Source organism: Populus euphratica, unplaced genomic scaffold (genome assembly GCF_000495115.2).
Source record: "Populus euphratica unplaced genomic scaffold, PopEup_1.0 scaffold8.1, whole genome shotgun sequence".
NCBI lineage: Eukaryota > Viridiplantae > Streptophyta > Magnoliopsida > Malpighiales > Salicaceae > Populus > Populus euphratica.
Genome location: NW_011499855.1, coordinates 1,314,448 through 1,342,442, shown reverse-complemented (window position 1 = coordinate 1,342,442; position 27,995 = coordinate 1,314,448). Strand labels below are relative to the sequence as shown.

Genomic DNA, 27,995 nt, shown 5'->3' with positions numbered 1-27,995 from the left:
TCACTTGGTTTTTTCCTTTTCATATAACGTAGGAGGTGTAGAAAAGTAAAAATATTATTATCTTAGTATTTATACCATTACATATACTTAATATAAGTATTGATGATTTATTCGTATTTAATAAGATTACGAGGAGTATCATAATTATTAATTAAAACTCATGGTATGAGAGTCTTAGTGTAGAGTGACCTTTAAAATATACACCTAATTTGAAGAATGGTGGGTTTAATTTATGCCCAAACCCTAGGAAAAAACAAGTCTAGCTTATGACTGCGTCCAAAAATGATCAAGGACGGTTACGTCCAGTTTAATATAGGGTTAGGCGTTTAAGCGCAACATAGCAATGAATGTAATTATATCCGAACCTAACGTAGAGTTGGACGTGGATATGGTCGTGTATAGACTTAATATAGGGTTAGATATAAATATGTTCAGGTCCAACATAGAATTTGACACGATCGTGTCCCACTCAATATAAAATTAAACAAAAACACATTCAAATCCAACATGAAGTTGGATACAATGGCGTCCTTCTATTTATCAATTGTTTTAATTAAATCTTTCTCTTATTCATATCATTATCAATCAAACCCGGCCGTCATGTGAGAATAATACGGAAGGTCATTTTTTCAATCAAATTTTGACTTGAAAATTAGGCTTGCAATTTCTTCTTTTTTTTTTCTTTTATAAGATTTCAATTTCATTCGAGGTTTATAAAATACTTTTATAGTTTTTTTGATGAGTTTTCAATGGGAGAAAAAAAATAAAAATTCAAATTTTATATATAAAATTAATTGAAAGAGTGATAGCCTCTTTGAAAAAAATTTATGGTGCATAGAGGGTAATAAATTACATACAATTATTTATCTTCTAAATTCACTTTAAAAAAATAAATATAATTAAGAGAAAAATTTTTTAGATAAAGATATTTTTATTACTTTTAGAAGTAATGAATTCCATCTTTTTTCTCTTTTTTTATGTTTTTTTTAGAGATGGGTATAAAAATAATTAATAAAATATCACTAATTAAAAATTTAAACTCTAAGAATTAATACCAAGCTATAAACAACCAAGTTAAGGAAATAAGATTTATCTTTATTCATTTTTCATTTTATATATATATATATAATATATATATATATATATATATTTATATCAGAGCTCTCCAGGTAGCGGAGCTCATTATTCATTTGTTTATTTATTATATTAAATTAATATTTTTTATAATTTTAATATATTGATATTAAAAATATAAAAATATTTTAATATATTTTAAAATAAAAATCTATTTGAAAAAACATTAATTCCAAGTACACAGAAACGATGGAGATATTATTTTGGAGGATTGGATTGGTGTCTTTGTTTTGGGGTTTCAGCTGCAAACGGATGGCCTTTATATGGATTTCTGTTTAAACTCTTGGTGGAAATATTATCAGGAAGCAAACTTGCCAATTAAGCTATGAATAAAACTGATTATATACTTTGCCAGGTTATAAAAATTACAGGAAATATTTTGAGATGAATTACTCTTAGAAATTCTCCTACATTATTAATGGTGAATTTAATAACCTTCACTTCAAGGCCGTGTAAACTTTTCCTCAAGCAAATCTTTGTCTCTCGGGGAATATATAACTCCTTTTGGAATAAATATTTTCACAAAGTTCCTCGTAGGTGTCGATGAGAGACTGTTTGAAGATCAAGTCAATACCAAAAATATTCATATAAAGAACTATATTAATAAATATATTAAAGAATTTTTATGAAATTATATAAAATTTGGACAAGAAGGTTTAAGGTCCAGGAGAAGACAACTCAATCATCTTCTTCTTCTTTTTTTTTTCTTTTTTTATATCACTTGGTTTTTTCCTTTTCATATAACGTAGGAGGTGTAGAAAAGTAAAAATATTATTATCTTAGTATTTATACCATTACATATACTTAATATAAGTATTGATGATTTATTCGTATTTAATAAGATTACGAGGAGTATCATAATTATTAATTAAAACTCATGGTATGAGAGTCTTAGTGTAGAGTGACCTTTAAAATATACACCTAATTTGAAGAATGGTGGGTTTAATTTATGCCCAAACCCTAGGAGAAAACAAGTCTAGCTTGTGACTGCGTCCAAAAATGATCAAGGACGGTTACGTCCAGTTCAATGCAGGGTTAGGCGTTTAAGCACAACATAGCAATGAATATAATTATGTCCGAACCTAACGTAGAGTTGGACGTGGATATGGTCGCGTATGGACTTAATATAGGGTTAGACATGAATATGTTCAGGTCCAACATAGAATTTGATACGATCGTGTCCCGCTCAATATAAAATTAAACAAAAACACATTCAAATCCAACATGAAGTTGGATACAATGGCGTCCTTCTATTTATCAATTGTTTTAATTAAATCTTTCTCTTATTCATATCATTATCAATCAAACCCGGCCGTCATGTGAGAATAATACGGAAGGTCATTTTTTCAATCAAATTTTGACTTGAAAATTAGGCTTGCAATTTCTTCTTTTTTTTTTCTTTTATAAGATTTCAATTTCATTCGAGGTTTATAAAATACTTTTATAGTTTTTTTGATGAGTTTTCAATGGGAGAAAAAAAATAAAAATTCAAATTTTATATATAAAATTAATTGAAAGAGTGATAGCCTCTTTGAAAAAAATTTATGGTGCATAGAGGGTAATAAATTACATACAATTATTTATCTTCTAAATTCACTTTAAAAAAATAAATATAATTAAGAGAAAAAAAATTTAGATAAAGATATTTTTATTACTTTTAGAAGTAATGAATTCCATCTTTTCTCTCTTTTTTTATGTTTTTTTTAGAGATGGGTATAAAAATAATTAATAAAATATCACTAATTATTTATTTAGCATCATAAAATTTCCTGCCTCCGACCGTCCAATATGAATATAAAGAACATTAATCTAATTACTTGTAAATAATTTCATAAAAGAATTCTTTGTACATGGTGTTCAAATAACATAAATGACCACTTTATTATTTAATTTAACGCGAACCAACATATAAAAATAATTTAATTTTCTTAAAAAAAAATTATTTTATAATTATTTTATACTATACTATTTAGTTTTCTATTTGAAAAAACATTAATTCCAAGTACACAGAAACGATGGAGATATTATTTTGGAGGATTGGATTGGTGTCTTTGTTTTGGGGTTTCAGCAAACGGATGGCCTTTATATAGATTTCTGTTTAAACTCTTGGTGGAAATATTATCAGGAAGCAAACTTGCCAATTAAGCTATGAATAAAACTGATTATATACTTTGCCAGGTTATAAAAATTACAGGAAATATTTTGAGATGAATTACTCTTAGAAATTCTCCTACATTATTAATGGTGAATTTAATAACCTTCACTTCAAGGCCGTGTAAACTTTTCCTCAAGCAAATCTTTGTCTCTCGGGGAATATATAACTCCTTTTGGAATAAATATTTTCACAAAGTTCCTCGTAGGTGTCGATGAGAGACTGTTTGAAGATCAAGTCAATACCAAAAATATTCATATAAAGAACTATATTAATAAATATATTAAAGAATTTTTATGAAATTATATAAAATTTGGACAAGAAGGTTTAAGGTCCAGGAGAAGACAACTCAATCATCTTCTTCTTCTTTTTTTTTTCTTTTTTTATATCACTTGGTTTTTTCCTTTTCATATAACGTAGGAGGTGTAGAAAAGTAAAAATATTATTATCTTAGTATTTATACCATTACATATACTTAATATAAGTATTGATGATTTATTCGTATTTAATAAGATTACGAGGAGTATCATAATTATTAATTAAAACTCATGGTATGAGAGTCTTAGTGTAGAGTGACCTTTAAAATATACACCTAATTTGAAGAATGGTGGGTTTAATTTATGCCCAAACCCTAGGAGAAAACAAGTCTAGCTTGTGACTGCGTCCAAAAATGATCAAGGACGGTTACGTCCAGTTCAATGCAGGGTTAGGCGTTTAAGCACAACATAGCAATGAATATAATTATGTCCGAACCTAACGTAGAGTTGGACGTGGATATGGTCGCGTATGGACTTAATATAGGGTTAGACATGAATATGTTCAGGTCCAACATAGAATTTGATACGATCGTGTCCCGCTCAATATAAAATTAAACAAAAACACATTCAAATCCAACATGAAGTTGGATACAATGGCGTCCTTCTATTTATCAATTGTTTTAATTAAATCTTTCTCTTATTCATATCATTATCAATCAAACCCGGCCGTCATGTGAGAATAATACGGAAGGTCATTTTTTCAATCAAATTTTGACTTGAAAATTAGGCTTGCAATTTCTTCTTTTTTTTTTCTTTTATAAGATTTCAATTTCATTCGAGGTTTATAAAATACTTTTATAGTTTTTTTGATGAGTTTTCAATGGGAGAAAAAAAATAAAAATTCAAATTTTATATATAAAATTAATTGAAAGAGTGATAGCCTCTTTGAAAAAAATTTATGGTGCATAGAGGGTAATAAATTACATACAATTATTTATCTTCTAAATTCACTTTAAAAAAATAAATATAATTAAGAGAAAAAAAATTTAGATAAAGATATTTTTATTACTTTTAGAAGTAATGAATTCCATCTTTTCTCTCTTTTTTTATGTTTTTTTTAGAGATGGGTATAAAAATAATTAATAAAATATCACTTATTATTTATTTAGCATCATAAAATTTCCTGCCTCCGACCGTCCAATATGAATATAAAGAACATTAATCTAATTACTTGTAAATAATTTCATAAAAGAATTCTTTGTACATGGTGTTCAAATAACATAAATGACCACTTTATTATTTAATTTAACGCGAACCAACATATAAAAATAATTTAATTTTCTTAAAAAAAATTATTTTATACTATACTATTTAGTTTTTATTTGTTTCATCAATAAAATTATTCTTTTTTATTAAAATATTTATTTTATTTAATTGAGCATAACATGCAATTTTTTTTTTTGGTGGTTAACTTGTCTATTGCACAAATGTATTTTAATGAGTGTTTTTTTTGTTGTTAAAATTTATTTATTTATTATTTTAAATTAATAGTTTTTAATGTTTTTATATTGTAGGTTAAAAGTAAATTTTAAAAAATAAATAAATTATTTTTCCAAAAATGATCAAGGACGGTTACGTCCAGTTTAATATAGGGTTAGGCGTTTAAGCGCAACATAGCAATGAATGTAATTATATCCGAACCTAACGTAGAGTTGGACGTGGATATGGTCGTGTATAGACTTAATATAGGGTTAGATATAAATATGTTCAGGTCCAACATAGAATTTGACACGATCGTGTCCCACTCAATATAAAATTAAACAAAAACACATTCAAATCCAACATGAAGTTGGATACAATGGCGTCCTTCTATTTATCAATTGTTTTAATTAAATCTTTCTCTTATTCATATCATTATCAATCAAACCCGGCCGTCATGTGAGAATAATACGGAAGGTCATTTTTTCAATCAAATTTTGACTTGAAAATTAGGCTTGCAATTTCTTCTTCTTTTTTCTTTTATAAGATTTCAATTTCATTCGAGGTTTATAAAATACTTTTATAGTTTTTTTGATGAGTTTTCAATGGGAGAAAAAAAATAAAAATTCAAATTTTATATATAAAATTAATTGAAAGAGTGATAGCCTCTTTGAAAAAAATTTATGGTGCATAGAGGGTAATAAATTACATACAATTATTTATCTTCTAAATTCACTTTAAAAAAATAAATATAATTAAGAGAAAAATTTTTTAGATAAAGATATTTTTATTACTTTTAGAAGTAATGAATTCCATCTTTTTTCTCTTTTTTTATGTTTTTTTTAGAGATGGGTATAAAAATAATTAATAAAATATCACTAATTATTTATTTAGCATCATAAAATTTCCTGCCTCCGACCGTCCAATATGAATATAAAGAACATTAATCTAATTACTTGTAAATAATTTCATAAAAGAATTCTTTGTACATGGTGTTCAAATAACATAAATGACCACTTTATTATTTAATTTAACGCGAACCAACATATAAAAATAATTTAATTTTCTTAAAAAAAATTATTTTATACTATACTATTTAGTTTTTATTTGTTTCATCAATAAAATTATTCTTTTTTATTAAAATATTTATTTTATTTAATTGAGCATAACATGCAATTTTTTTTTTTGGTGGTTAACTTGTCTATTGCACAAATGTATTTTAATGAGTGTTTTTTTTGTTGTTAAAATTTATTTATTTATTATTTTAAATTAATAGTTTTTAATGTTTTTATATTGTAGGTTAAAAGTAAATTTTAAAAAATAAATAAATTATTTTAATATATTTTTAAATAAAAAATATTTTAAAATCAACTCATTCCGCATTCTCCAATATACGAAGAAGCAAAACACATGAAGAAGCAAGGACCTGCAATCTCGTTTTTTACTAGATGAAAACAGCGTCGTTTCTGTTGGCTACCTCTCTAGTTCCTCGCAGTTTCTTTTCCCTCCCTTTGTTTCCTTTTACTCTGCATCCACTGTGCAGCTTCCATTAGCCCGAGTAGATCCCTTCTTTTAAGCCACCCTAGACGGGAACTCCCGGTTAAGCTTCGCTCCCATACCAAAAAACCGAAAGCCTTTACTCTACTAATTTACTCTCTCTGCTCCTATCATGGCGTCTCCTTCTCTCCTCCCGGTTTCCGGTAACTTCTAATCCCTCATGAGAATCTCTCTTGCTTTGAATCTATCGCTCTCAGTATCCGGTACTCTGTTTTGATTATCTGTGCTGCTCTTTGAGAGTAACAAAGTAGCTAAATATTGTGAAAAGATGAACTCGTTTTGCTTGTTTAAGGTGTTAATTGGTGTTTTGCGGGTGATAAAAGTGAAAAGTAGAGTATTGGGTTTCATTTTATCCATTTTATTTCAATTTGAATATAATGGGATTTGTTTGACATTGCATATAACCTGTTCGATCATATGCCTCCATGGGTTTTGTACCTTTTTCTTTTTAATCTAAGAACGTGTTTTATTATTTAGCTTCCCTATTTTGTGGAAATTGACTAATATTTGACACCTTCTTCAATAATGAAAATCTGTTTTGTATTATTTTATCAGGGAGTTCACATGAGATTCCAAGTATAAGAAGCAATCTTTCTTTTGGCACTTCATGTGAACTGGATTTTGAAGTAGAAACTTTAAATTCAGAGGGTCAATACAAGAAAAGAAGAACGTCTCTAAAAAGGGAGCCACGGTGCGAGGATTTCAGAATGGTTGAAGCTTTGTTGCCCACATTGCATTCAGTAGATTATTATATGGAACCTTGTTTGATAGACCTGGCTGCTCGGGAAGTTGTGGATCCTGGATATTGCAGTCGGGTCCTGGATTTCACTGTTGGAAGGTTTGGTTATGGATGTGTTAAGTTTATCGGGAAGACTGATGTTAGGAGGTTAAATTTAGATCAGATTGTGAAGTTTAATAGGCATGAAGTAATTGTATATGAAGATGAAAATGCTAAGCCTATGGTTGGGCAGGGCCTTAATAAGCCCGCTGAAGTTTCTTTGACTTTAAAACTAAATTTGTTGGATTTTAACAAGGGACGAATCAATGATGTTGTAGAGAAATTGAGGGAGAGTATGGAGAGACAGGGAGCTGAATTTATTTCATTTGATCCTGTAATTGGGGAATGGAAGTTCTTGGTTTGCCATTTTAGCAGATTTGGATTGAGTGGTGATGATGAAGAAGATATCACAATGGATGATGCGGCAGAAGTTCAAGATCCTTCTGAGATGAAAGGTGGTGAGATTGTTGATATGGATGAAGAAACCCCAGAAGAAGTAGAAGCTAATGAACCAGTTCTTTATCATTCTCTTCCTGCACATCTTGGTCTTGACCCAGTAAGAATGAATGAAATGAGGACATGGATGTTTCCTGATGACGAAGAAGAAGTTGTTGAGGATTTGATTGGTCTACGTCAGAAATTTCCTTACAATAAAGAAAACATTGGGTCTCCTCTACAGAATTCCACTCAGAGGATGAGCAATAGAGCTAGTTCGCCTGTCTTGACGAAAACACCTTTAGCACTGCTTGAGTACAAACCTGGCAGTTTAGATTCCAGATCCCCCGGAACCATTCTGTTGGCCCAACAACATAAGGGCCTGACTTCAAAGATGATGAAGGGAGTAGGCTTTATGCTGAACCTGGAGCATGAAACACCAATAAGTGGAAGCCATTCTTGCAACATTGTTGATGCAGGTTTATTCATGGGCCGTTCCTTTCGTGTTGGTTGGGGCCCAAATGGAGTCCTTGTTCATTCTGGTGCTCCAGTTGGAGGTACTAATTCTCAGAGGTTTCTATCTTCTATTATCCATGTAGAGAAGGTCGCGCTTGACAAAGTGGTCAGAGATGAAAATAATAAATTCAGAAAGGAACTAGTTGACTTTTCTTTTGACTCACCTTTGAATCTCCACAAGGCAATAAACCGTGAAACAAAAGAAGTTGAGATGGGTTCATTTAAACTGAAGCTTCAAAAAGTTGTTTCTAATCGCTTAATGCTTTCAGAAATTTGTCGGAGTTATATAGACATTGTTGAGAGGCAGCTGGAGGTCCCATGGCTTTCATCCTCTGTGCGATTGGTTTTGATGCACCAAGTAATGATCTGGGAGTTGATAAAAGTACTTTTTTCTGAAAGGGAAAATAGTGGACAGTCAAAATCTGTGGGTGCTGACAATGAGGAAGATATGATGCAGGATTTGAAAGAAAGTTCTCTGGAAGTTGACCAAGAAGCACTTCCTCTTATACGGAGAGCAGAGTTCAGTTGTTGGCTGCAAGAAAGTGTTTGCCATCGTGTCCAAGATGAAGTGAGCTCCTTGAATGAATCCAGTTATCTAGAACACATTTTCTTACTTCTGACCGGAAGGCAACTGGATGCAGCTGTGGAAATGGCTGCTTCTAGAGGGGATGTAAGACTGGCATGTTTGTTGAGTCAGGCTGGTGGATTGAATCATGCTGACATTGCACAGCAGCTTGATCTTTGGAGGTCAAATGGCCTGGACTTCAATTTCATTGAGAAGGAGAGAGTAAGACTTTATGAGTTGCTTTCTGGCAATATTCATGGTGCTATGCATGATTTTAAAATTGATTGGAAGAGGTTCTTAGGGCTACTGATGTGGTATCAAATGCCACCTCACATGCCATTGCCCATCACTTTTCAAACCTACCATCGCCTTTTTGTCAATGGTAAGGCTCCATATCCTCTCCCAATTTATATTGATGAAGGGCCAGTAGATGCAGATGTGCATTTTTCAGAGAAACACTTTGATCTCTCATACTATCTCATGCTTCTTCATGCTAATGGCGAGGGTGAATTTAGCTCTTTGAAGACCATGCTTAGTGCCTTCTCATCAACACCTGATCCACTTGATTATCATATGATATGGCATCAGCGAGCGGTGTTAGAAGCAGTTGGCATTTTCACTTCTAAGGATCTACAAGTGCTAGACATGGGACTTGTTTCTCAGCTCTTGTGTATTGGGCAGTGCCATTGGGCCATATATGTGGTCCTTCACATGCCTCAGTGTGATGATTATCCATATCTCCATGCTACTGTTATCCGAGAAATTCTGTTTCAATACTGTGAAACATGGTGTTCAGATGAATCACAACAACGATTTATTGAGAACCTTGACATTCCATTATCATGGTTGCACGAAGCTATGGTATGCTTTTGATTCTTTCATGGTTGTATTACTGTTTTCATTGCATATCTCAAACCTTTCAGTTTGCTCTTTATATTGCACTCTTGGATTACTGCATTTGATGTTACAGCTGGTTTCATATACGGACACACTTGCTGCTGCGGTAACAATTCATTAAAAACCCACAAGGAGGTTGCCCTTTATGAAGTCAGTTCTGATTTCCATATTTCATTCCTGCAAAAGTACTTGTATATCTCTCTCCGTCTCTTTCCACACACCATGTCAAACATCAACCAATATCTTTTATAGCAGCAAAATTTGTCCTCTACGGATATAAACTTTCTGCATTACCCGAGCTGAGGATTGGTTTTGGTTGACTAATTTTCAACTTGAATTTTTGTTGGAACTATTAGCAAATTTGATATCTGCCAACTGATTTTCTGATTCCATGTTGGTGAGGAATAGCAAAGTGAATTCCCTATCCCTTATAAAACATCTCTTTATTGTCCTGGTTGACATATTACATCACATGCAATGCAGGCGGTTTATTTCAGTTACCATGGGGATCTCTCAAAGGCCCTTGAGCACTATCTTGAATGTGCAAATTGGCAAAAGGCTCATTCTATTTTTGTAACTTCAGTTGCTCATAAATTATTTTTGTCAGGTATAAGCTTTTCTTTATAATACTAATTAGCACATGCTGTATTTATCAATCATCTGGAAGCCCCTTGTAGAAGGGAAAAAAAGCTTCTGTTTTTTTTTCGGGCTATATGTAATATGTTCATGATTCAGATTTCTATGGTCTAAAACAAAGAAATTACATAATTTTTGGGTTACGTGTAATTTCTTTTCACATTCAATTTGATGCAGCTGACCACTCAGAGATTTGGAGGCTTGCAATTGCAATGGAGGATCATAAATCTGAAATTGCAAATTGGGACTTGGGAGCTGGAATTTACATATCATTCTATTCGTTAAAAAATTCATTTCAGGATGACACCAACACCATTAGTGAACTGGTAAGAAACTCAGCTCATATATTAATTCCGTGGATCTTAGCACGCATTCTGTACATCATTATCAGCATGCAAATTGGTCATTGCTTAATGAATTGTACTCACCACAACAGTTTATTCCTTAAGCTGCGCTGGTGCTATCAGCTGTAAATGAGAACTGCCTTTATTGTTGTGTCAAAGCAAACACCCCCCCAACAAAACTGGTGTTGATCTGAGTTTTTTGGTTAATGGAAACTAATGGCTTGTTCACTTTGAGTTGGTATTCTATCGCCTTTTTTTGGCTTGCTGTCCCCAATCAAGACGCCTTGTTTTCCTCTAAATTGAGCACTATTGAACGCTTGCTATCTTTTGCAGGATTCTATTGAGAGCAAAAATTCTGCCTGCAGAGACTTCCTTGATCATCTTAAGGACTCTTTAGATGTTTTGCAGGACCAATTACGAATGGATGCAAGGTATCTTTTTTTTTAGTTTAATTTCTTGGAAACAAATGTGTTTTGACTAATAATTGTCTGCCTCATTTTAGTCATCTTTCACATCTTGAGATCATCCATGTTACCTTGTAGAAAACAAATTATCTTTACCGTTGTCTATGGTAAAAAGCGTCTTTACCCTTTGATGTTTTGGTAGCATGTGTTTTATTTAGATTTTTTTGAATCGTTTCAATCAGCACTTGTTTCATCTATATTTTTGCATGTACTTCAAAAATCCCTTCTCCCTTAAAAAATGTCTTGTTGATATATGTAAGCTATGATGTTTTGAAGTACGGTCTCCTTGGGAATCTCGTAGTTCTAGAAGCATTATGCATTATTTGTATGCAACACTTACGTGCTTTCTCCTCTCAAAAGTGAAGGCTAGAGGTTCTAATAGTAGCGTATCAACAAAAATTGGGATCATCTGTTGCTTGGCCTATAGTGGGGAGGGTCAAAAGGACCATAAATTTGGGGATGATAGCTTCCAAGTGTTCTTGGCTCTATCCTATTTTCCCTACCAACATGGCTTTATGTTTTCTGTGCAGGGTAGCGTATTCAAAGATGGCAGAGGAGATCTCAGAATTGCTTCTATCTGATCCTGATATAAGAGAGGGGTCAACACGAGATGCTCAGTTAGGCTGCTTTGACACTGTTTTGAGAGCTCCAATTCCTGAAGACCTCCGCTCAAATCATTTGCAGGATGCCGTCTCTCTCTTTACATGTTATCTTTCAGAGATGGCTGCCTAGTCGTGATGCTTCTTTGTTCAGATTGCTAGTTTACGATTCGAGCATGTAGAAGTAGTGTTTCACTGTAAGCTTGTACGTGTACTCACTTCCAGTCTTCTCATAATTATAATAGACACACATCAAGTTGCACATGAAGTTCCATGCAAGATATTCTTTCCACTAGCGCTTCCTCGTTGGATGTAAGCTACAACGGCAGTAATGTGAGACACAGGTCAGTGGTCTACGGAAGGTTTTATATGGAGTTTATTTATATGGCTTTAACCAAATTGTTTGGCTGCAGATGTTGCTTTGAGATTATCTTCCGTTTTTCTTGGTCCAAGGCACCTGTGCGATTTTTGTGAAGGAGTGCCTGGGCCAAATTCATATAAATTAAAGGAAAATGCAATTCATTCAAACAAGTCATTTTAGAATTTAACTACCCGTCTCTTCGTGGGTTTGCACTATTTTTCTAGTAAATTATTTAAGTGTTGCAAATTTAATAATTCAAGTTATAGTCCTGATGAACTAAGTAGGCTGGTTTAATTTGAATCCTATAGAAAAAAAGAGAGGGTATGTATACATGGAAAAAAATTTTATTAAAGAGAAAGATGATGTTTAATTTTTAGTTAATTAAATATGAAAGAATGAATGGGAGTAAAAAAATAAAAATAAAATTGGTGTGAGTCATTTTAAGTTAGTTTGAATTAACTTGACAAATTTATATTTTAAGTTAAAAGGTTGGGATGATTTAATAAAAAAAATTAAAAAAATCATAAAACCATTATATATATATATATATTGAGTAGTGATATCAAGAACAAAATAAAATAAAAAATATTAATTTATGTTCATTTTCTAAACTAATAACTTAGTTTATGAAACCAAATCATTATATATATATAAAATCATGAAGTCTAATCCTTGCAACGTAGCACATTTAAAAATTGCAAATTGCAACGTAGCACATTTAAAAATAAAATCAAGAAAAATTATATAAAAAATAATAATAAAAAATAAAAAATAAAAATTGTATCAAGGAGCAACAATAAATTTTCAATTTAATAGTTAAATTAAAAGAAGTAAAAATATTTTAAAAAATAAAAATTTACAAATAACAAGAGAGCTAGGAAGGATTCTTTCTTAAATCAGCCTAAATTCACAACTCTTTTCAAATCCTGAATGGAAATCCTGTGTAACGATCTCAAAGACCAAAAGACCTGAAAAGCATGCAGCAAATTGTCTGCATTACATGCGAATCAACAGCGCTTATCATTAAGTACCCAATATTTAATGAAAAAAAATCCCGAAAAGAGGAGACAGCAGAATCCTAACATTCTATACTGAAAACCCTGCTGGTATAATGTTATCATCACACACTTGAAGCTTTACATAGATAAAGACAATATTTGATACGTGGTATAGTCTTAAAAAAATTATTTTTAATATTAATATTTTAAAATATAAAAAAAACTCTGAAAAATTATTTTTAAAATACAAACATACAAACAGAGGGTATGCTTCTAAGAGCATTCGGAAATATCGGCCAATTTGTATTTTTAAAATATTCAAAAAATTTTGTTAAAAATTAACTTTTTATGTTTAGAATTGTTTTTATATTCTAATCATAAAAATAATTTTTTTAAAATAAAAAATATTATTTTAATATATTTTAATAGAAAAATATTTTAATAAACGCTAATAGTTACAAGGGACGCAACTTCAAATTCTCGACATGAGCATGGAATAAAAGACGAGATAAGACATATCTGGAGCTCTCGAAATCCAACAAAAACATTTTATTTTATTTTTTAAAAAAAAGGTGACAACAAACCAAACCCATAAAACAAAAACCAAAATCTCACAAACAACACTGATTTCTCAATGGATTCAATATCTATCTGTCTGCAACAAATTCAAGAAACACACAAATGAAGAACAAAAGAAAAGAAAAATGGATCTGATAAAAAACCTTAAATAAAAACACAACTGAGGGATCGTTGATTTTGTGGGTTAGCGTTTCTTCGAGTGCCTGGTGGAATTAGACTATATATTTTAGTCAGCCACTCCAGTTCACGTTCTTCTGGGTTTTTTTCTCCTTTTTTAAAGTTTTTTCTTTTATTTTTTGTTAACTTGTGTAAAAATCTTTTGTTAATTATTATACATTAATTATATCATACAGTAAACCTAAAAGGAAGAAAACTGTTTTTTTTTTTTTACTGCGCTTTGCCTCTGTGGATCTATTCAGGTAACTCAACTTTGTTTTGTTTTAATTTTATCATTCTATGTAATGTTTGCGATATTTTATTTGTTGTTATTTTCTTCTTTTTATATTTTCTTGAAAATTTAAGGGTTTTATAAAATTTTATAATTGAATTAAAGTTCACTTTGATTAAATAAGATTTAAATTTGTACCATTAAAAGTAATTAAAAGAAGAATGATTGAAATAAAAATGAAAAAAATAATAGAGTTTTGTTTTATTTTCATGAGAAAAGCATAATTTTCATTCTAAAAGTCTTAATTGATGTATCTTTGGTTCTTTTAATTTTAGACTTTTATTTTTTAGTCCTAATTTTTATTTTTTCACATTTTAGTTCCTGAGCTTTAAGGGAGAGAAAATCATTAAAAAATTAAGAAAAAATCAATTAACTACATTTTGACAGTAAAAAAAGTCAATCTTAATAACAAATATATATATATATATATATATATATGTTGATTTTTTTATCACTAGAAACAGTAGTTCGAGGTTTAAAAAAATTTATTTAATTTGGTTTAATTTTGGATTCTCTAACAGATTTAAGGGTTTTTAAAGGTTGAAAATGAGTATATTGAGGCGTTTAGGGTGTTTCTAAGAGTTTTTCAGATGACAAAAAATGTTAGTAAAATAACTTTTTAAATTTAAGAACTTGAACCTTCATTTTGCGTGACCGGTTACCAATAGATGCAAGCTTTTTTTTATATTTAATTTATTTGAAAAATGTTTTTTTCCCTTAATATCAACGAGAGGGAAGCACCTTAGAAATTACATACGAATAAACCGAGAAGTTGTCACTAACAATTGTCAGATAATCAAAAAGAGCCTCTGGAAAATTATGAACACCCAGCTGAAGAGGATTTGCAATTGTGCAGAATTAGCTAACCAATCCGCACATCTGAGAGAACGAACCCGCCAAGGCCATTGCAAGAGAAAGATAATGGAATGAATTAATTGAGATCAGTTAGGACCAGTTGGCTCATTGTCGGCATTGATCATGTCCACTGCAATCTTAGAGTCCACTTCCAGCTCAAAGTTTTGAAACCAGTCATCCCATGCTAAATCCAAGCCTGTGTAAATACCTCAGAGTTCCGCCGTTACGACTGAACGGCAGCGAATATTAAATGCAAAACCACCAAACGTCACACCAGCATCATCTCGGATAAGCTCACCAACCGTAGCCAAACCAGTAGCATAAATTAAAGACCCATCCATGCTAACCTTAATAACACCTCTAGCAGGAAAACACCACGATATCAACAGCTCCTGTTTCTTGGCAGCTGGAGCTAGCTCATAGTTAATCAAAGACGACGCGCACCTCACAATATTAGCAGCCATATATAGAGACTTGAGAACCACCAAAGGATTAGATGGAGGCGAAAAGGAGGGATCAAACACAGCTGCATTTCGCCAATTCCAGAGTTGCCAGCATGTGCTAACAATTCAAATATCCCAAGAAACTTCCCAAGAGATCACAGCCCATGGCAACAGGTTGTAGACAATCCGGCCTGTAAACCGAGAGGTTGACAGCTACTCCAAACCTGCTGAGCGAGAAAAATCATTACGCAGAACATGAAGGATGGATTCACACTCCCCTCTCCTGACGTACGTTCAACGAAAAGTAGGGTCTCGCAAGAGAAGTGGGAAAGATCTATTCTTCTTCTTCTTTTGAGCATGAAACAGTTCTCTAATGAATGGAAAGGTTTTGATTAATTTACATGCACAAAGCAACAGCCCTTCGAGGAAGATACTTATTAACTCAATCTGCCTCGGCTAGAATATTTCGACGACAGAATCGGTCTCGCTTCTCCCGTTCCGTCGACAGCCAAATGTATGGGACTTGTGATTCAAATAAAGGCCCAGCATTATATGTTTTTTAAACCATGGATGTTTTTATTTACAATTTTTGTTATTGATATTTACTCCGAGGGGTATTTTTGTTATTTTTATATATAATTTTATGATTCCTTTATTGTTCTTGGTTTTAAGAAAGTTTTTCTGTTAATGTTGCTCAGTCATAAGGTCATTTTTTATTTTATGCACATAAAAAAAATTGTTGACAAATACTCTACGGATGCGCCACTGACAATAATAATTGAAATCAAGTTTTTAACTTTATAATTTTTTAAATATATCAAAAATTAATTTAAGATTTTATATATTTTTATTAATAAATATAATATTTTATTATATATAAGTGTTTGAGTTTATAATTCATAGTTATATTTTTTATTTAATGTAAAAAATACATTAATAACAATTATGTATTAATTTTTTTATATTGAAAAAAATAATTATTCATAAATAAATTAGATAGACCTGTTACCACTTTATTTTTAGTATTTATTGATTATCATAAATTTTTTATTTATAATTAAATTTATTAAATTTTTAGACCTGTTACATTAATAAATTTTTTATTTATAATTAAATTTATTTTAATAATAAATTTAAAAAACATGCAAATATATTTTTTTGCTAAATTTTTTTATTGAAACCGTGGTGACGTGCGGGTGACATGACTAGTATCATTCTTACAAATGTAAGAAAGTAATTAACTTAAATGTCACACGTGAAAAACATCCATTCATCGATTCAGTCAGGTGGGGTAAGAAAAGCAGAGCACTCACTGTCTGTCCTACTCATGCTGTCATCCTGTGATACCTTAAAACACCAAAACTGAAGTAACCAATCAAATTTAATTAACCTTAAAAAAACATTTTCTATATATAATTACGTATAATTAATTCTCTCTCTCTCTCTCTCTCTCTCTCTCTGTCTCATTGTAAACTCTCTTCTTGTGTCTGGAAAGTGGAGCTCATTGTAAACTCTCTCTTCTTGTGTCTGGAAAGTGGAGCTTGGCATCAGGAGCTTTTAGAGAGAAAAAGCCACTGAAGAAGCTTCCTTTCACTGCCTCCCTCAGGTTTCTCCCTCTCCTATTTTATTATTCTTATTCTTGTAGGAGAGAAGAGTAGATCTTTCTACCTCTCTCTCTCTCTCTAGAATTGTCCTTTTCTCTCTCTGAAAAATAAAATTTAATATTTTTGGTTTAAATTAATTGAAGATGCGTCGGTCTGCATCGAAGAAGACGGGTCAATCCATTTCTACCACTGCTTCAATTACTTCTTCGGCTACGGATCTTTTTCGCTCCTGTATCTCCTCTCTGTTTTTCTTTTAATTTTCATTTTTTACTCAGTTTTGATTTCTTATTTATTTTTCTAATATGTTTCAATTGATTTTTTAAGTGTTGAATTGGTTTAATTCTGATTTTTTGGGTGCGGAAGTAAACTCTTTTTTCTGGAAAATTTATTGCCTTTCTTTTAATGGGTTTTATTTGGATTAGATTGGAAAAAAGAATAATGGAGAGCTTATTAGTGTGTGGAGTTAGTTAATTAATTATGATTTTATTGTTGCAATTAAGTAAATAAAGATGATCAAGAGGTGAAATTTAAATAAATAATTGAATAAATAAGTAAGACATATTGGTTGTTTAGCCCAAAGAATAGCTGTAATGGATTGGTGTTTGTATGAAGTAAAAACCTTTAATCGTAAGACTTAACTACTACTACACGATCAAGCTAATTATTGCTTCCTTCGTAGGGAAAGATATATTGGATTGGATGCTTGTCAATCAATGTTCAAACCGTAAATGTTTGGTTATTGCAAGAAACTGAATTCTTTTTGTTCTTGTTTGGTTTTGCCATTCTCAATGGGAAAAATAGTTGCCGTCTCTAGTGCCCACATTCATAGTAAATTGTCTGAAATCAAGTGTCTTAGTGGCTTCTTCTGATCATGGATTCATTATAAATAAATAAGGGAACTATTGGAAAGGTGAGAGATGTTAGATGTTGAAGAAAGTCCGTGAACAAAAATTTGGGACATCATAAAATGAAAGGAGGGTAAAAGTTTTGAGACAACAAGGGCAATATTACGCTGAAGGTTCAAAATCTTCGGCTTCTACATGATGAAAATCTCAATATTGTTCTGCTTATAGCATCTTGTGAAAAAAAAAAAAAATCGAGCATTTATAGGTAGAATGAACATTTGCTATTTGTAGATGCTTGGAAAAATACGAGCATCTATATTACAACTTTTTAAAAAGGTTCTACTGTGGAGATTATTTTGAAATTCTGTGTGCATTAAAGACCATATGAATAGCGATTAAATGTGAACAGGAACGAGGGACAACTATTTGTAAGAGTATGACACTGAAAAGAAGTTGTGCACTTTTTAGCTATGGAATTCTTGGACTAAATGAAAACTAGGAATACAATGTAATAGCATGTTTGAGGTTGCTTTTACGGAATGTTAGCATTATTCTTTGTCTGAGTTTATCTCAGTGCTATTTTAGGGTTAACATTTCATTAAGGTTGTAACTGGATAAAGTTTTGTCCTTTTAGCCTCAAGTAAAGCATCTTCAAAAGAAATGGAGCGAATCGATAACCTATTTTACTCATATGCAAACAGGTCTTCTGGTATGATTGAGTAAGTTTTCTCCATTGAAATACGGCTTTTGATTGTTGAAGTGTTTATTAGCTTTTCATCATTGAAATAATTGAAAATGTCAGTTGTGTTAATTTAAATTGCTACTGACTGGTGATTTTCAAGTTAAGGAGATGATATGTTTGTAAGTTACTTAATTACATATGAATGAACTTCCTGTGATGATGATTTTTGTATGCAACACTTCGCCTTCATATTTCAAACTTCAACTTTCTGTGTCTCTGAGCTTCAATGTCAATTGGTAGGAAAAATTCCAGATTTCTTAGAAATCTTTTTTAAAAAATTCTTAGGGAATGTTTTTTTGATTAGGTAATGCATTTTTGATATTGGACATGTAGTCAACATGTCTTTCCCGTAAACTTAGCTCCTTCCTGACAGGGGTTTGGTGAACCTTGATTCCAACATTAAAAGTGAGAATCCAATGAGAAAAATGGAAAAGCGTGGAAAAAATCTGTTAAAAAATATTGCAGGCATAAATCAGAATCAAACTCAAAATATGGAAGGAAGTCCTGTGTGGAACTTCTGCAGAATGAATGGAAAGCCAACGGAAACTAAATGGAGACGATCCATATGTATTCAAAGTAGTCTTGATGAACTCTTGTAATTTCGTTATCCTACAGGAGGCTAGATTTTTAGTCAATACCATCTCGCGATGGTAGGTTGAAAAGTACTAGGGGTAGATTCTGTCCACGAGTGAATTCAAGTGATAAATGATAGCAAGTTGAACTGCCATCACAACAGTGAGGGAAGCTTCTTTCCTTAGCAAGAACATGAGGGTTTACCAATAATTGGAAGTTTATAAGAACTAGCACGCAAAAGATGAATTGTAACAGGAATTCGAAATTATGATAATTCAGTGTGTATTCTCGCTTTCATAAAGTAGAGTACATGTTTCTGCTTAAGTTTTTATATCAAAGAATGATTTAAGGTCTATCATTTTAAGATTTGTCACTGCATTTCTAATGTTAAAAATATGTCATTTGAACAGCCCAGAAGGAATTGAAACTCTATGTTCAGATATGGAGGTGGATCATACTGATGTTAGAATCTTGATGCTAGCTTGGTAAGTTAGACTGGAAGGTATTAGTGACCGTGCTTAACTTTTGACCTCTAGATTATGTGTTGAAACTGATGGACCATACATACCAGGAAAATGAGAGCTGAAAAACAGGGATACTTTACCCTGGTAAGGAACATCTGTCTTCTATACCCATCAATTTCTACTAAATCAGTCACTTTGATTCTTGTTTCTATTTTGATGTTATTCGATAAATATGTCATCTACTTTTTATCTTTGACTTTCAATTTTGACTCGCCATTTTTTTCCACCATCCAATAATAAAATGTATTAGTTGTTATTAGCAGCCTTTTAATTGATTTTAGCTTTCAAGGAGATGCTTGGATAGTTTTCTGACTTGTTATTCTATGAAGCGAGATTTGTTGTGGCTTGTCGTCTTCCATTTGTGCATGCATGATTTGTTGTACGATCTAAAAGTTATACATACAAATATGCGTTGGGATATATCTTAAGCTCTTAAGTATTTGTTTTCGTCTCGTTGTTCCTTCTTCATGTTGATCTCCATATACCCAAAACTGTCATCACTCTCTTATACATACAAATACTTGCTGGGATATATCTGAAGCTCTCGAGTATTTGTTTCCATCTCCTCGTTCCTTCTTCATGTTGATCACCATATACCCAAAACAGTCATCTCTCTCTCTCTCAATATTACATAATTAGTAATATCACTCGCTTTTCCCATTCTTCTCTCTCTCACTAGAATGTCTTGTTATTCATAGGAGGAGTGGCGACAGGGCCTCAAATCACTGAGGGCTGATACTCTAAATAAATTAAAAAAGGCCCTCCCGGATCTAGAGAAAGAGGTATGACCTTTACTTGATGAAAGGAACTGATCTAAAGATGGTTGAGAATCTACTGATCTTTTATTCTCATATCTAAAAGGTTAAGAGGCCATCAAACTTTGTGGATTTCTATAACTATGCATTCCGGTATTGCCTAACAGGTATTATGAGTTCAAAGTGGAGTGTTCTCACATGCGGAAACATTATCTTTCTCAGTTTCTCTCCTTATTTATGCTGCTCTCACCCTTTTTTTCCGGGTCAGAGGAGAAACAAAAGAGTATAGACATAGAGAGCATCTGCCAATTGTTGGATCTTGTTTTAGGATCCCATTTCCAGGCCCAGGTTGATTTCTTCATTGAGTATCTAAAGGTCAGTGGCCACATTTTTCATTTGTGTTTTCTGAAATTTGCTAATGTTTGTATTCTAGTTCTTGATTGATAATGTCAAGGGTCATTTTTTATTCTGGTGCTGCTAGATTCACTAACAATTTTGTTATTCCCGCTAATTGATTTTCCAAATAACTAAAGTACCCTCCTCTTTAATTTTATCATGTTCCAACTCACCTTCACTAGTGTTGATGTGAAGAGGTTACAACGGTCATTTTAAAAAGTAAATATTGGGAATAACAAATTTTGTAGTGAATTTGACAGTACCCTTTTTATTTATGTTTTTTTGCGTTTGATCGACAAATTTATGATTCTTCTCTCTGGTCTATTAGCTTCCTTTTTTTTCCTTTTTCATTGAAGTTTGATGTGCTAGGTGATCTAGGCAACTTCATTAGCTAAATTTGAGAGGAAATGCCCCGTTTTTTTTTTTTTGGTTCATGTATTTTTGTTTTTTGGTAGTTGTTGCTGCCCCTGATGAACTGTGCTTTCACTGTGAGTGCAGATTCAGAGTGATTATAAGGTCATAAACATGGATCAGTGGATGGGCTTTTACCGTTTTTGCAACGAGGTACTTCCTATTCTTCACCAGATAACTCGAAATCTCTTGATTTCCCTTCATTTATTTGACTAGTTATAGACCTAGTGGTGTGCTCCATGCACCTTCCATCGTCTTCATGGTATTTTGTATTGTGTTAGTGCATATCCATGAATGTGTAGGCACCTTAACAGTACAGTTCCCTTCACAAGGTAAAGCAGAAGAAAAACCGAAGAGGGAATAAAATTTATTTCCTTTCGGCATTGGCTTGAATTCTCTGTTGATCCTTCACTATATGATACCGATGTCTCTGCGCTTGCCTAGTTGCCACTGTCCTATAGATGTTTCTGCTTGTTATCATGTTGCCACTCCATTGACAGTTTCAAATCTTTTAACAGATAAGTTTTCCAGACTTCAGTAATTATGATCCAGAGCTTGCATGGCCCCTGATCCTGGACAATTTTGTAGAATGGATGCGAGCCAAAAGGACCTAAAATCCAATGCTTTTGGTTACTTGGTTCTCAGCTGTAAACCATTGTTGTTATTTGAGCAGGTAGTGGTGAAATCCATTTTCTTTTCCCCACCATTTGGGAAATGTTATTGTTTTTCATCCCATGCCTGTTCTCTATTTTCTCCCTCTCTCTCTCTTTGCTGTTTGTTAAGATGTGTGATTGATTTGTTTGCAGGATTATTGGAACTACACCAATTGAACTCCCCTGTATTTGTAACTTCCCTTGTTACTTGGTTTATTTTAATCCTGTTCTCCACCAAACTTTGTATTTCACGCTCAAATTCAAAGTGATGTTTACTTGTCGTTGTCCATGCAAGTTCTGCTTGTTGCTGGGATAGATACCGTTCAAGAAAATTCTCCATTGAGTTTGAGTAGATTTTTCGTGGTTGGGTTGGCAGTGTTTAGTACTGTGATTTATGATATTTTTTAAAAGTATTTTTGTATTTAAAAATATATTAAAATAATATTTTTATGATAAATATATTTTTAAAATATATTTAAATTAAGATGAAAATATAATCTTATTCAAGTATGTTCAAGAGCATTCAAAGTCAATTTTTTTTTATTTATATTTTATTTTATTAATATAGATATTTAGATTAAGTTGTCTGTGTCTTAATTAATTTTATAAATTTTAATATTAATGATCATATAAATCTCATTGAAGCATTACATGTGATGTTGAAGAGCATTCAAAGTAGTTAAATTATACATCATTGCAGTGAATCAACATAGTAAAACTAAGGAAGCAGTTTAGTTTTAATATATTGATTCATTGCAACAGCTCAGCGCATAAATCAATTATGAGTGCCAACAGCCAGGCAGCCAAAAAACGTATAGCTTGTAAATGGTTTTTTTTTTTAAAGAAAAAAAAATCATGAATTTTGGCGAATAACAAATTTGAAAAAAAAATAGTAAAATAGTATATTTCTTGGAAAACGTAGCTTTTATTAAATATTATCATTATTGAATACAACAAAATAATTATCATGTTTATAAAGTGTGATATTTAAGTAAATGTTGCTTTTCCGAGTCAAGACAACTTCACATATAGTTTTATCTGCACTTTCTTCCGCCGTGGCATCCATCCCACAGCTAGCCATATGATGCGCAGAAAATAACATGGTCCAATTCTCTTCCCCTTACCTCAGCCCTCCAGGTATTGTGATTCTGTCCCAGAACTCTTCCAAATCCTTCTCGCTAATACCTTCATAGACTATTATTTGGCCATCACTACGGTAAGTGCCCACTTTCACAGCTCCAGCTGCAATGAAGATTCACAAAGCCTTCCTCAAGCCCATTTTAAGATTTTCCTCGTCTATCTCGTCTAGATGATTCCTGAACTGACCCTCCCCCTTCACTTCTCCTGAACCTCGATCTCTGACCATTGCAAAGATGTGGGCATTTCTTGGATACCTTACCATCCTCCCTCGTATACTTTTCTTTTCAGACAAGATATATCCTCTGGAAAGTATCCCCAGACCATTAAGTCTGGGTGGAGATTTCTATGAAGGGACATGGAAGAAGAATTTTCAAGAAGGGCGAGGGAGGTATGTGTGGAAAAATAGGAATGAGTATGTTGGTGAGTGGAAACTGGAATGATAATATAATACCAAGGATAAAAGAAATACAGTTTAATTGTTATTGTCTTCCTAACCATGATATCAATTAAAATTTTATCTTGAATTAATTATCAAGTTCTAGAATTATAATATTTAATAAATATTGTGTTTCTGAAAAAAGGTGCTGTTTTGCTATTTGTGAAGGTTAACAGTGTTGTATTCTTCAACACGATTGACAGTGCTCAAGGAAACAGGCCGGTGCTTTTATCTTCCTCCTTTTCTTTCCCCCTTTTCTTTCGGAAAACTGGAACCCTAATACAGTGCTCAAGGAAACAGGCTGGTGCTTTTATCTTCCTCCTTTTCTTTACCCCTTTTCTTTCGGAAAACTGGAACCCTGCCATGAACTTTGAAGTTAGGACGAAACTAAAGTTTGGTCATTCAAGTTGTGGTTGATGCAAGAGTTGGATATATTTGTCATTCCATCAGTCAGATTGAAGAAGACTACTAAGTTGATCTAACACTTTTGTATTGTTTAAAAAATGAAAAATTGGAGATGAGTGTTAAGACCTTGCCACCCCGCAGAAGTGTGGAGTTTGAGATGAAGTATTTAGATGGGAAGCTGACCAAACAATTTCCTCAAGTTCGTCTGTGATAAAGAAATCTACAGTCCTGGCTCTCGAGTTTCCATATGATGGACACAAGCAAAAATGTTTAGACAGAATGATTTTTTCATGCTGCGAAAAGGATTGAACAGCCTTTGCAGGAAGAAGGAAGATTTTGAGCTGCACAATTGATAGCCATAGCCCTCGATTGGAAAACGACATGGGATACCCTTCTTTATGTCATGCAATCAGTAGAGGTTTCACCAAACTGAATAGTGCAGGACGGCACACCGCATTGTATTCCATGGGAAGCAAGAGCAAGGAATAAAGTAAATGTATGCTGCATTCAACTTTTCTTAATTTTCAAGGCTTGAAAGTCCAAGATTCACTGTCTTGCATGTTGAATTTCACTTTGACAAAGCAAGTATTTGTGCCTCTCATTTCAAGGCCCTTTACCAATCAAGAACTGCAAAATTTCACGAGATGCTTTAACATTAGCACAAGATATGACTTTTGCTTTCTCACTCTAGACATCCTTTAGTCTTTTCACCGAATGGAATCATATCTTTGTCCACATGCTTTCCAAAGATGACCAGTTGCTCAGTTATGTTTTCAGCTAAAAGAAGCCCCAGCCACAGTATTTTCTCAGAAACTTGCATGTTCAATATAGTTCACTAGTTATATGAAAAAATGAGTCCAGGTGAAACACAAGAATTACCAACATGAAAATGTGCACCAAGCAAAATCTCTTGATTAATTTCATATCTCAGGCGATACTACAGGTTGATTTGTGCAATACTGCAGAGACATAACATCACTTGCCAAAAAAGTTGAAAGCATACACATTTACAATTATGCGCTGCATGCCTGCATAATCCCTTCAACAATATGTTAGCACCACAAAAAAACCAAGAAAAGAATGATGAAAAAGAAAAAAAATAAAACTATAATTTAAGGATTTTGCTTCCCCTCGTTTTCTTTGAACAATTTCAAGAAATCAAAAATTCAGTTCTTTAAGATCATCAAGGAGATGAAGAACGGAGAATCAAGGGTGAAGATGGTGGAAGAGCGCGCCTGCTTCTACTTCTACCACGAACTACAGGTGATGATGACGAAGATGATGAAGAATTAGAAGGTGTGAATCTGTTGGACTCACTTGCCAATTTTTTCTTCTCTCCTTCACAAGCCTTATCTTCAATTTTATGATGCTGAACTCTAGTTGAATTTAGATTTGCAGGAAGAACACAATTGCATAGAAAGCCTGCGAAAGATCAGGAGTAAGAACCATTGCAAGTTAAATACTAGACAACAGCACTAGCCAAGCATAGCACGACTTGACAAATATCTAATGCTTTATTGCTACAACAAATGCAGAATTTCACTCCACATAGAGAACTGCTTAAAAACTGACTGCTTTTTTCATCCTGGATTGGATTTTGACTAGTTTTTACCCGTGTACAATTCAATAGGGTTTGAATTAGAGGAGATTATCGGATTTGTTATGAAAAAGGAACCAAATATTATCACGAACTTTAATGCTTTTTTTTATATATAATTCATTCACAATTCTTCATTATGCTGAAGAAACTGAGTTTTGTGGTGGACTCAAATCTACCTACTATTCACCTACTAAAATGGCCATTAATGCCCATTATAGTCTCGTATCAACATCATCAGTTCATCTGTTCATTCAAGAACCAAATCATCCATGTAAATTGTTGAAAGTTAGCACTCTACTTCACAGTTTATAACTGTAATACTCAATTGAAAAACTCATAAACAGAATTGATGAGGTTTAATTCTTACCAATTCGAGCAAGCCGATTAACCCAGCTTGGGATGGGATTGCCAGTAAGTCTAAGACAAGCATCGTTGCAGAAATGGTTGCAGTTCTTGGTTATCAAATTATAAGCATTCCCTCTATATACCTCTGCTAGCTCCTCCATCATTGCTCTCACTTCTTGAGGACCCAAATCTGTTTTCCCAATCAAAATTGTCTTTCTAAATCTAAACCCATCACACTGTTTTGGTTCTGCTTCAAAAATTCCAGTTGTTGGATACTCATGAGCCCCAAAAGCATACTCAATACCATGAACTGCAGCATAATATGTTCCCCGTTTTAATCTTACTAATATTGTTCTTTTCATATAAACAGATTGAAAACATTAAAGGGAAAAAAATTAAGAACAGTGAAAAAAATATTTAGCCTTTGATAAGAGCCGTGGAGATGAAAGAAGGAATCTTTAAACATTTCCTAAAGAAAAGAACCTCACTGTGCCTAAACTTTACCAAGTGTCTTGTTTCCATGGATCTCAGAAAAGAAACCCAAATTTCTAAATTCAAAAATTCTTGCAGATTCTCATTAACCAAACAACCTGTTCTAAAGCTACAAATTAACACTCAAAGGATGAACTTCAAAGAACACCAAAGAACACCGCTTTTCCTTGAAGATTCAACGCACCAACACTGTAAACGATCTAAATTAAAACATAAAAGCAGATCCAACTAGCAATGTATCATATTCAATAATAGAAACGTTTGAAAGGTATGCAACTTGACAAAGATTCAAAAGAAGATGCCAACACTCATAGCACTAACCTTGAACCCCAGAATGATAAACTCCGAGTCCAAGCCAATAAGCATATCCGTTAATTGGTGTCAGATCATAAACATTAAGGCACACAGGCACAGATCCTGTATTCTTACAACTCAATTTTTTTCTACACAACATTTTCTCGTTCCTTTCCCTCTCTTCTCATTAGCCACTACTCTTATCACCAAATGAACCCATGACAACATTGATTGGGTGGGACATGATATATAGTCATGTCCTTTTCAACAACTATTATCTGTTTCAATATAATTGAACTCACTCACTATCCAACAAAATCTTAAGAGAGATTGGTGGAAGTTTAAAAATATGTTTTTTTTTTCCTTTTTGTGTTTTGAAAGCTGGTAAAGAGAAGAATGAGAATCTTCTATTTTATGGGCACCTACAGTGCGGCACTCCATTAGTGCCGCACTGGGTTCTATTTAAATTTTGTTCCTTTTTTTTTTTAACATAAGAATTTTTATGCGCAGATGATGAGGCTTGCTTTGTGTTTTAAATACGCACAAACTGTTTCTTGCTGTCATGAAATATAAAAAACGAGAATAATGGATAAAGGACATGCCTTTTTATATATTATTTAAAAATAAAATAAAAATCCATTTCAAAACTGTTTTTTAAACCCATTTTATATTTTCATCTTTTTAATCAAAAACACTAACCAAATACAAATGCAATTTTAATGTCTGTGGGGCATGAGTCGTTATATTTTTGTGTCATTGTTTTAGGTTTGAATTCAAGAAGAAATGTTGAAAAAAGGCATTTGTATATTAATGTATAGATTCAAAAATAAATGATTTATTTGAGATTTGAAAATGGATTCAGAAAAACCTCAACTTTAATACATAAAAACATAATAAATGTTAAGGAAATAAATAAATAGATAAAGAAAAAGAAATGTGTCTCGGTGGTTGCAAGATTGTGAGCTGTCTTTAGGGATTTGAGATTGTTTTGGGAGAAAGTAACGTTTGCTCATTATAGTTCTTAGTGGGGGGATCATATTATATTATTAATTTATTATGATATGGGAATAGTATAGTCATGATTAATGACTGGATGACCTATGGATATATAAAGGTCTAAAACATAGAGAGATTCTAAGTTAATTTATACAATATGCTTCCAATTTACATGGTTTCCTTCGAGTCAACTCTAGTTAGGATGTAAAAGAAATTCAAAGATCATCATGCACTAGTTTGATGATCTTTTGAAGCATTGTTATCTATGGGCTGTAACCTAGTTTGAT

At 32.4% G+C, this 27,995-nt stretch overlaps 3 protein-coding genes across 5 annotated transcripts; 2 read left to right on the top strand and 1 right to left on the bottom strand.

Moving 5' to 3' along the window:
• The first annotated feature begins 6,412 nt into the window (after positions 1-6,412).
• Positions 6,413-12,241, top strand: SAR3 (SUPPRESSOR OF AUXIN RESISTANCE 3). Its single transcript, XM_011022338.1, has 6 exons — positions 6,413-6,722; positions 7,135-9,734; positions 10,254-10,377; positions 10,584-10,732; positions 11,084-11,181; positions 11,745-12,241. Exons 1-6 carry the CDS (start codon positions 6,692-6,694, stop codon positions 11,944-11,946), a joined length of 3,204 nt encoding a protein of 1,067 aa, XP_011020640.1. The 5' UTR covers positions 6,413-6,691; the 3' UTR covers positions 11,947-12,241.
• Positions 12,242-16,936: 4,695 nt separating this feature from the next.
• LOC105122942 (DCN1-like protein 4) lies at positions 16,937-22,352 on the top strand. Of its 3 annotated transcripts, XR_841772.1 has the most exons (12): positions 16,940-16,957; positions 16,998-17,103; positions 17,245-17,332; positions 18,581-18,665; positions 19,672-19,746; positions 19,833-19,869; positions 20,484-20,567; positions 20,647-20,707; positions 20,809-20,915; positions 21,435-21,500; positions 21,866-22,020; positions 22,154-22,352. XR_841772.1 is itself a non-coding variant. In XM_011022336.1 (11 exons), exons 3-11 carry the CDS (start codon positions 17,245-17,247, stop codon positions 21,647-21,649), a joined length of 624 nt encoding a protein of 207 aa, XP_011020638.1. In that variant the 5' UTR covers positions 16,937-16,957; positions 16,998-17,103; the 3' UTR covers positions 21,650-21,828. The 3 variants fall into 3 exon arrangements, 2 of the variants coding, with proteins under 2 accessions (XP_011020638.1, XP_011020637.1); XM_011022336.1 differs by lacking the exons at positions 21,866-22,020; positions 22,154-22,352 and adding an exon at positions 21,629-21,828 and having other exon boundaries at positions 16,937-16,957; XM_011022335.1 differs by lacking the exon at positions 22,154-22,352 and having other exon boundaries at positions 16,939-16,957; positions 21,866-22,021.
• A 2,504-nt stretch (positions 22,353-24,856) lies between these two features.
• LOC105122941 (PPPDE putative thiol peptidase family protein) lies at positions 24,857-27,141 on the bottom strand. The gene is made up of 3 exons (XM_011022334.1): positions 26,740-27,141; positions 25,949-26,236; positions 24,857-25,403 (listed from the first exon to the last, which is right to left on the bottom strand). The coding sequence occupies exons 1-3, from the start codon at positions 26,870-26,872 to the stop codon at positions 25,165-25,167; spliced, it is 660 nt and encodes a 219-aa protein (XP_011020636.1). The 5' UTR covers positions 26,873-27,141; the 3' UTR covers positions 24,857-25,164.
• Between the last annotated feature and the right edge of the window lie 854 nt (positions 27,142-27,995).

Excerpts from the sequence above, each read along its gene's own strand:
- SAR3 (XM_011022338.1), top strand. The coding sequence starts at position 6,692 with ATGGCGTCTCCTTCTCTCCTCCCGGTTTCCG. Across the intron at positions 9,735-10,253 it reads CATGGTTGCACGAAGCTATG|GCGGTTTATTTCAGTTACCA; the intron begins GTATGCTTTTGA and ends CATGCAATGCAG. Across the intron at positions 11,182-11,744 it reads CAATTACGAATGGATGCAAG|GGTAGCGTATTCAAAGATGG; the intron begins GTATCTTTTTTT and ends TTTTCTGTGCAG.
- LOC105122942 (XM_011022335.1), top strand. The coding sequence starts at position 17,245 with ATGCGTCGGTCTGCATCGAAGAAGACGGGTCAATCCATTTCTACCACT. Across the intron at positions 20,708-20,808 it reads ATTCCGGTATTGCCTAACAG|AGGAGAAACAAAAGAGTATA; the intron begins GTATTATGAGTT and ends TTTCCGGGTCAG. Across the intron at positions 21,501-21,865 it reads TTTACCGTTTTTGCAACGAG|ATAAGTTTTCCAGACTTCAG; the intron begins GTACTTCCTATT and ends ATCTTTTAACAG.
- LOC105122941 (XM_011022334.1), bottom strand. The coding sequence starts at position 26,872 with ATGTTGTGTAGAAAAAAATTGAGTTGTAAGAATACAGGATCTGTGCCT. Across the intron at positions 26,237-26,739 it reads TTATCATTCTGGGGTTCAAG|TTCATGGTATTGAGTATGCT; the intron begins GTTAGTGCTATG and ends ATTATGCTGCAG. Across the intron at positions 25,404-25,948 it reads TAATCGGCTTGCTCGAATTG|GCTTTCTATGCAATTGTGTT; the intron begins GTAAGAATTAAA and ends GATCTTTCGCAG.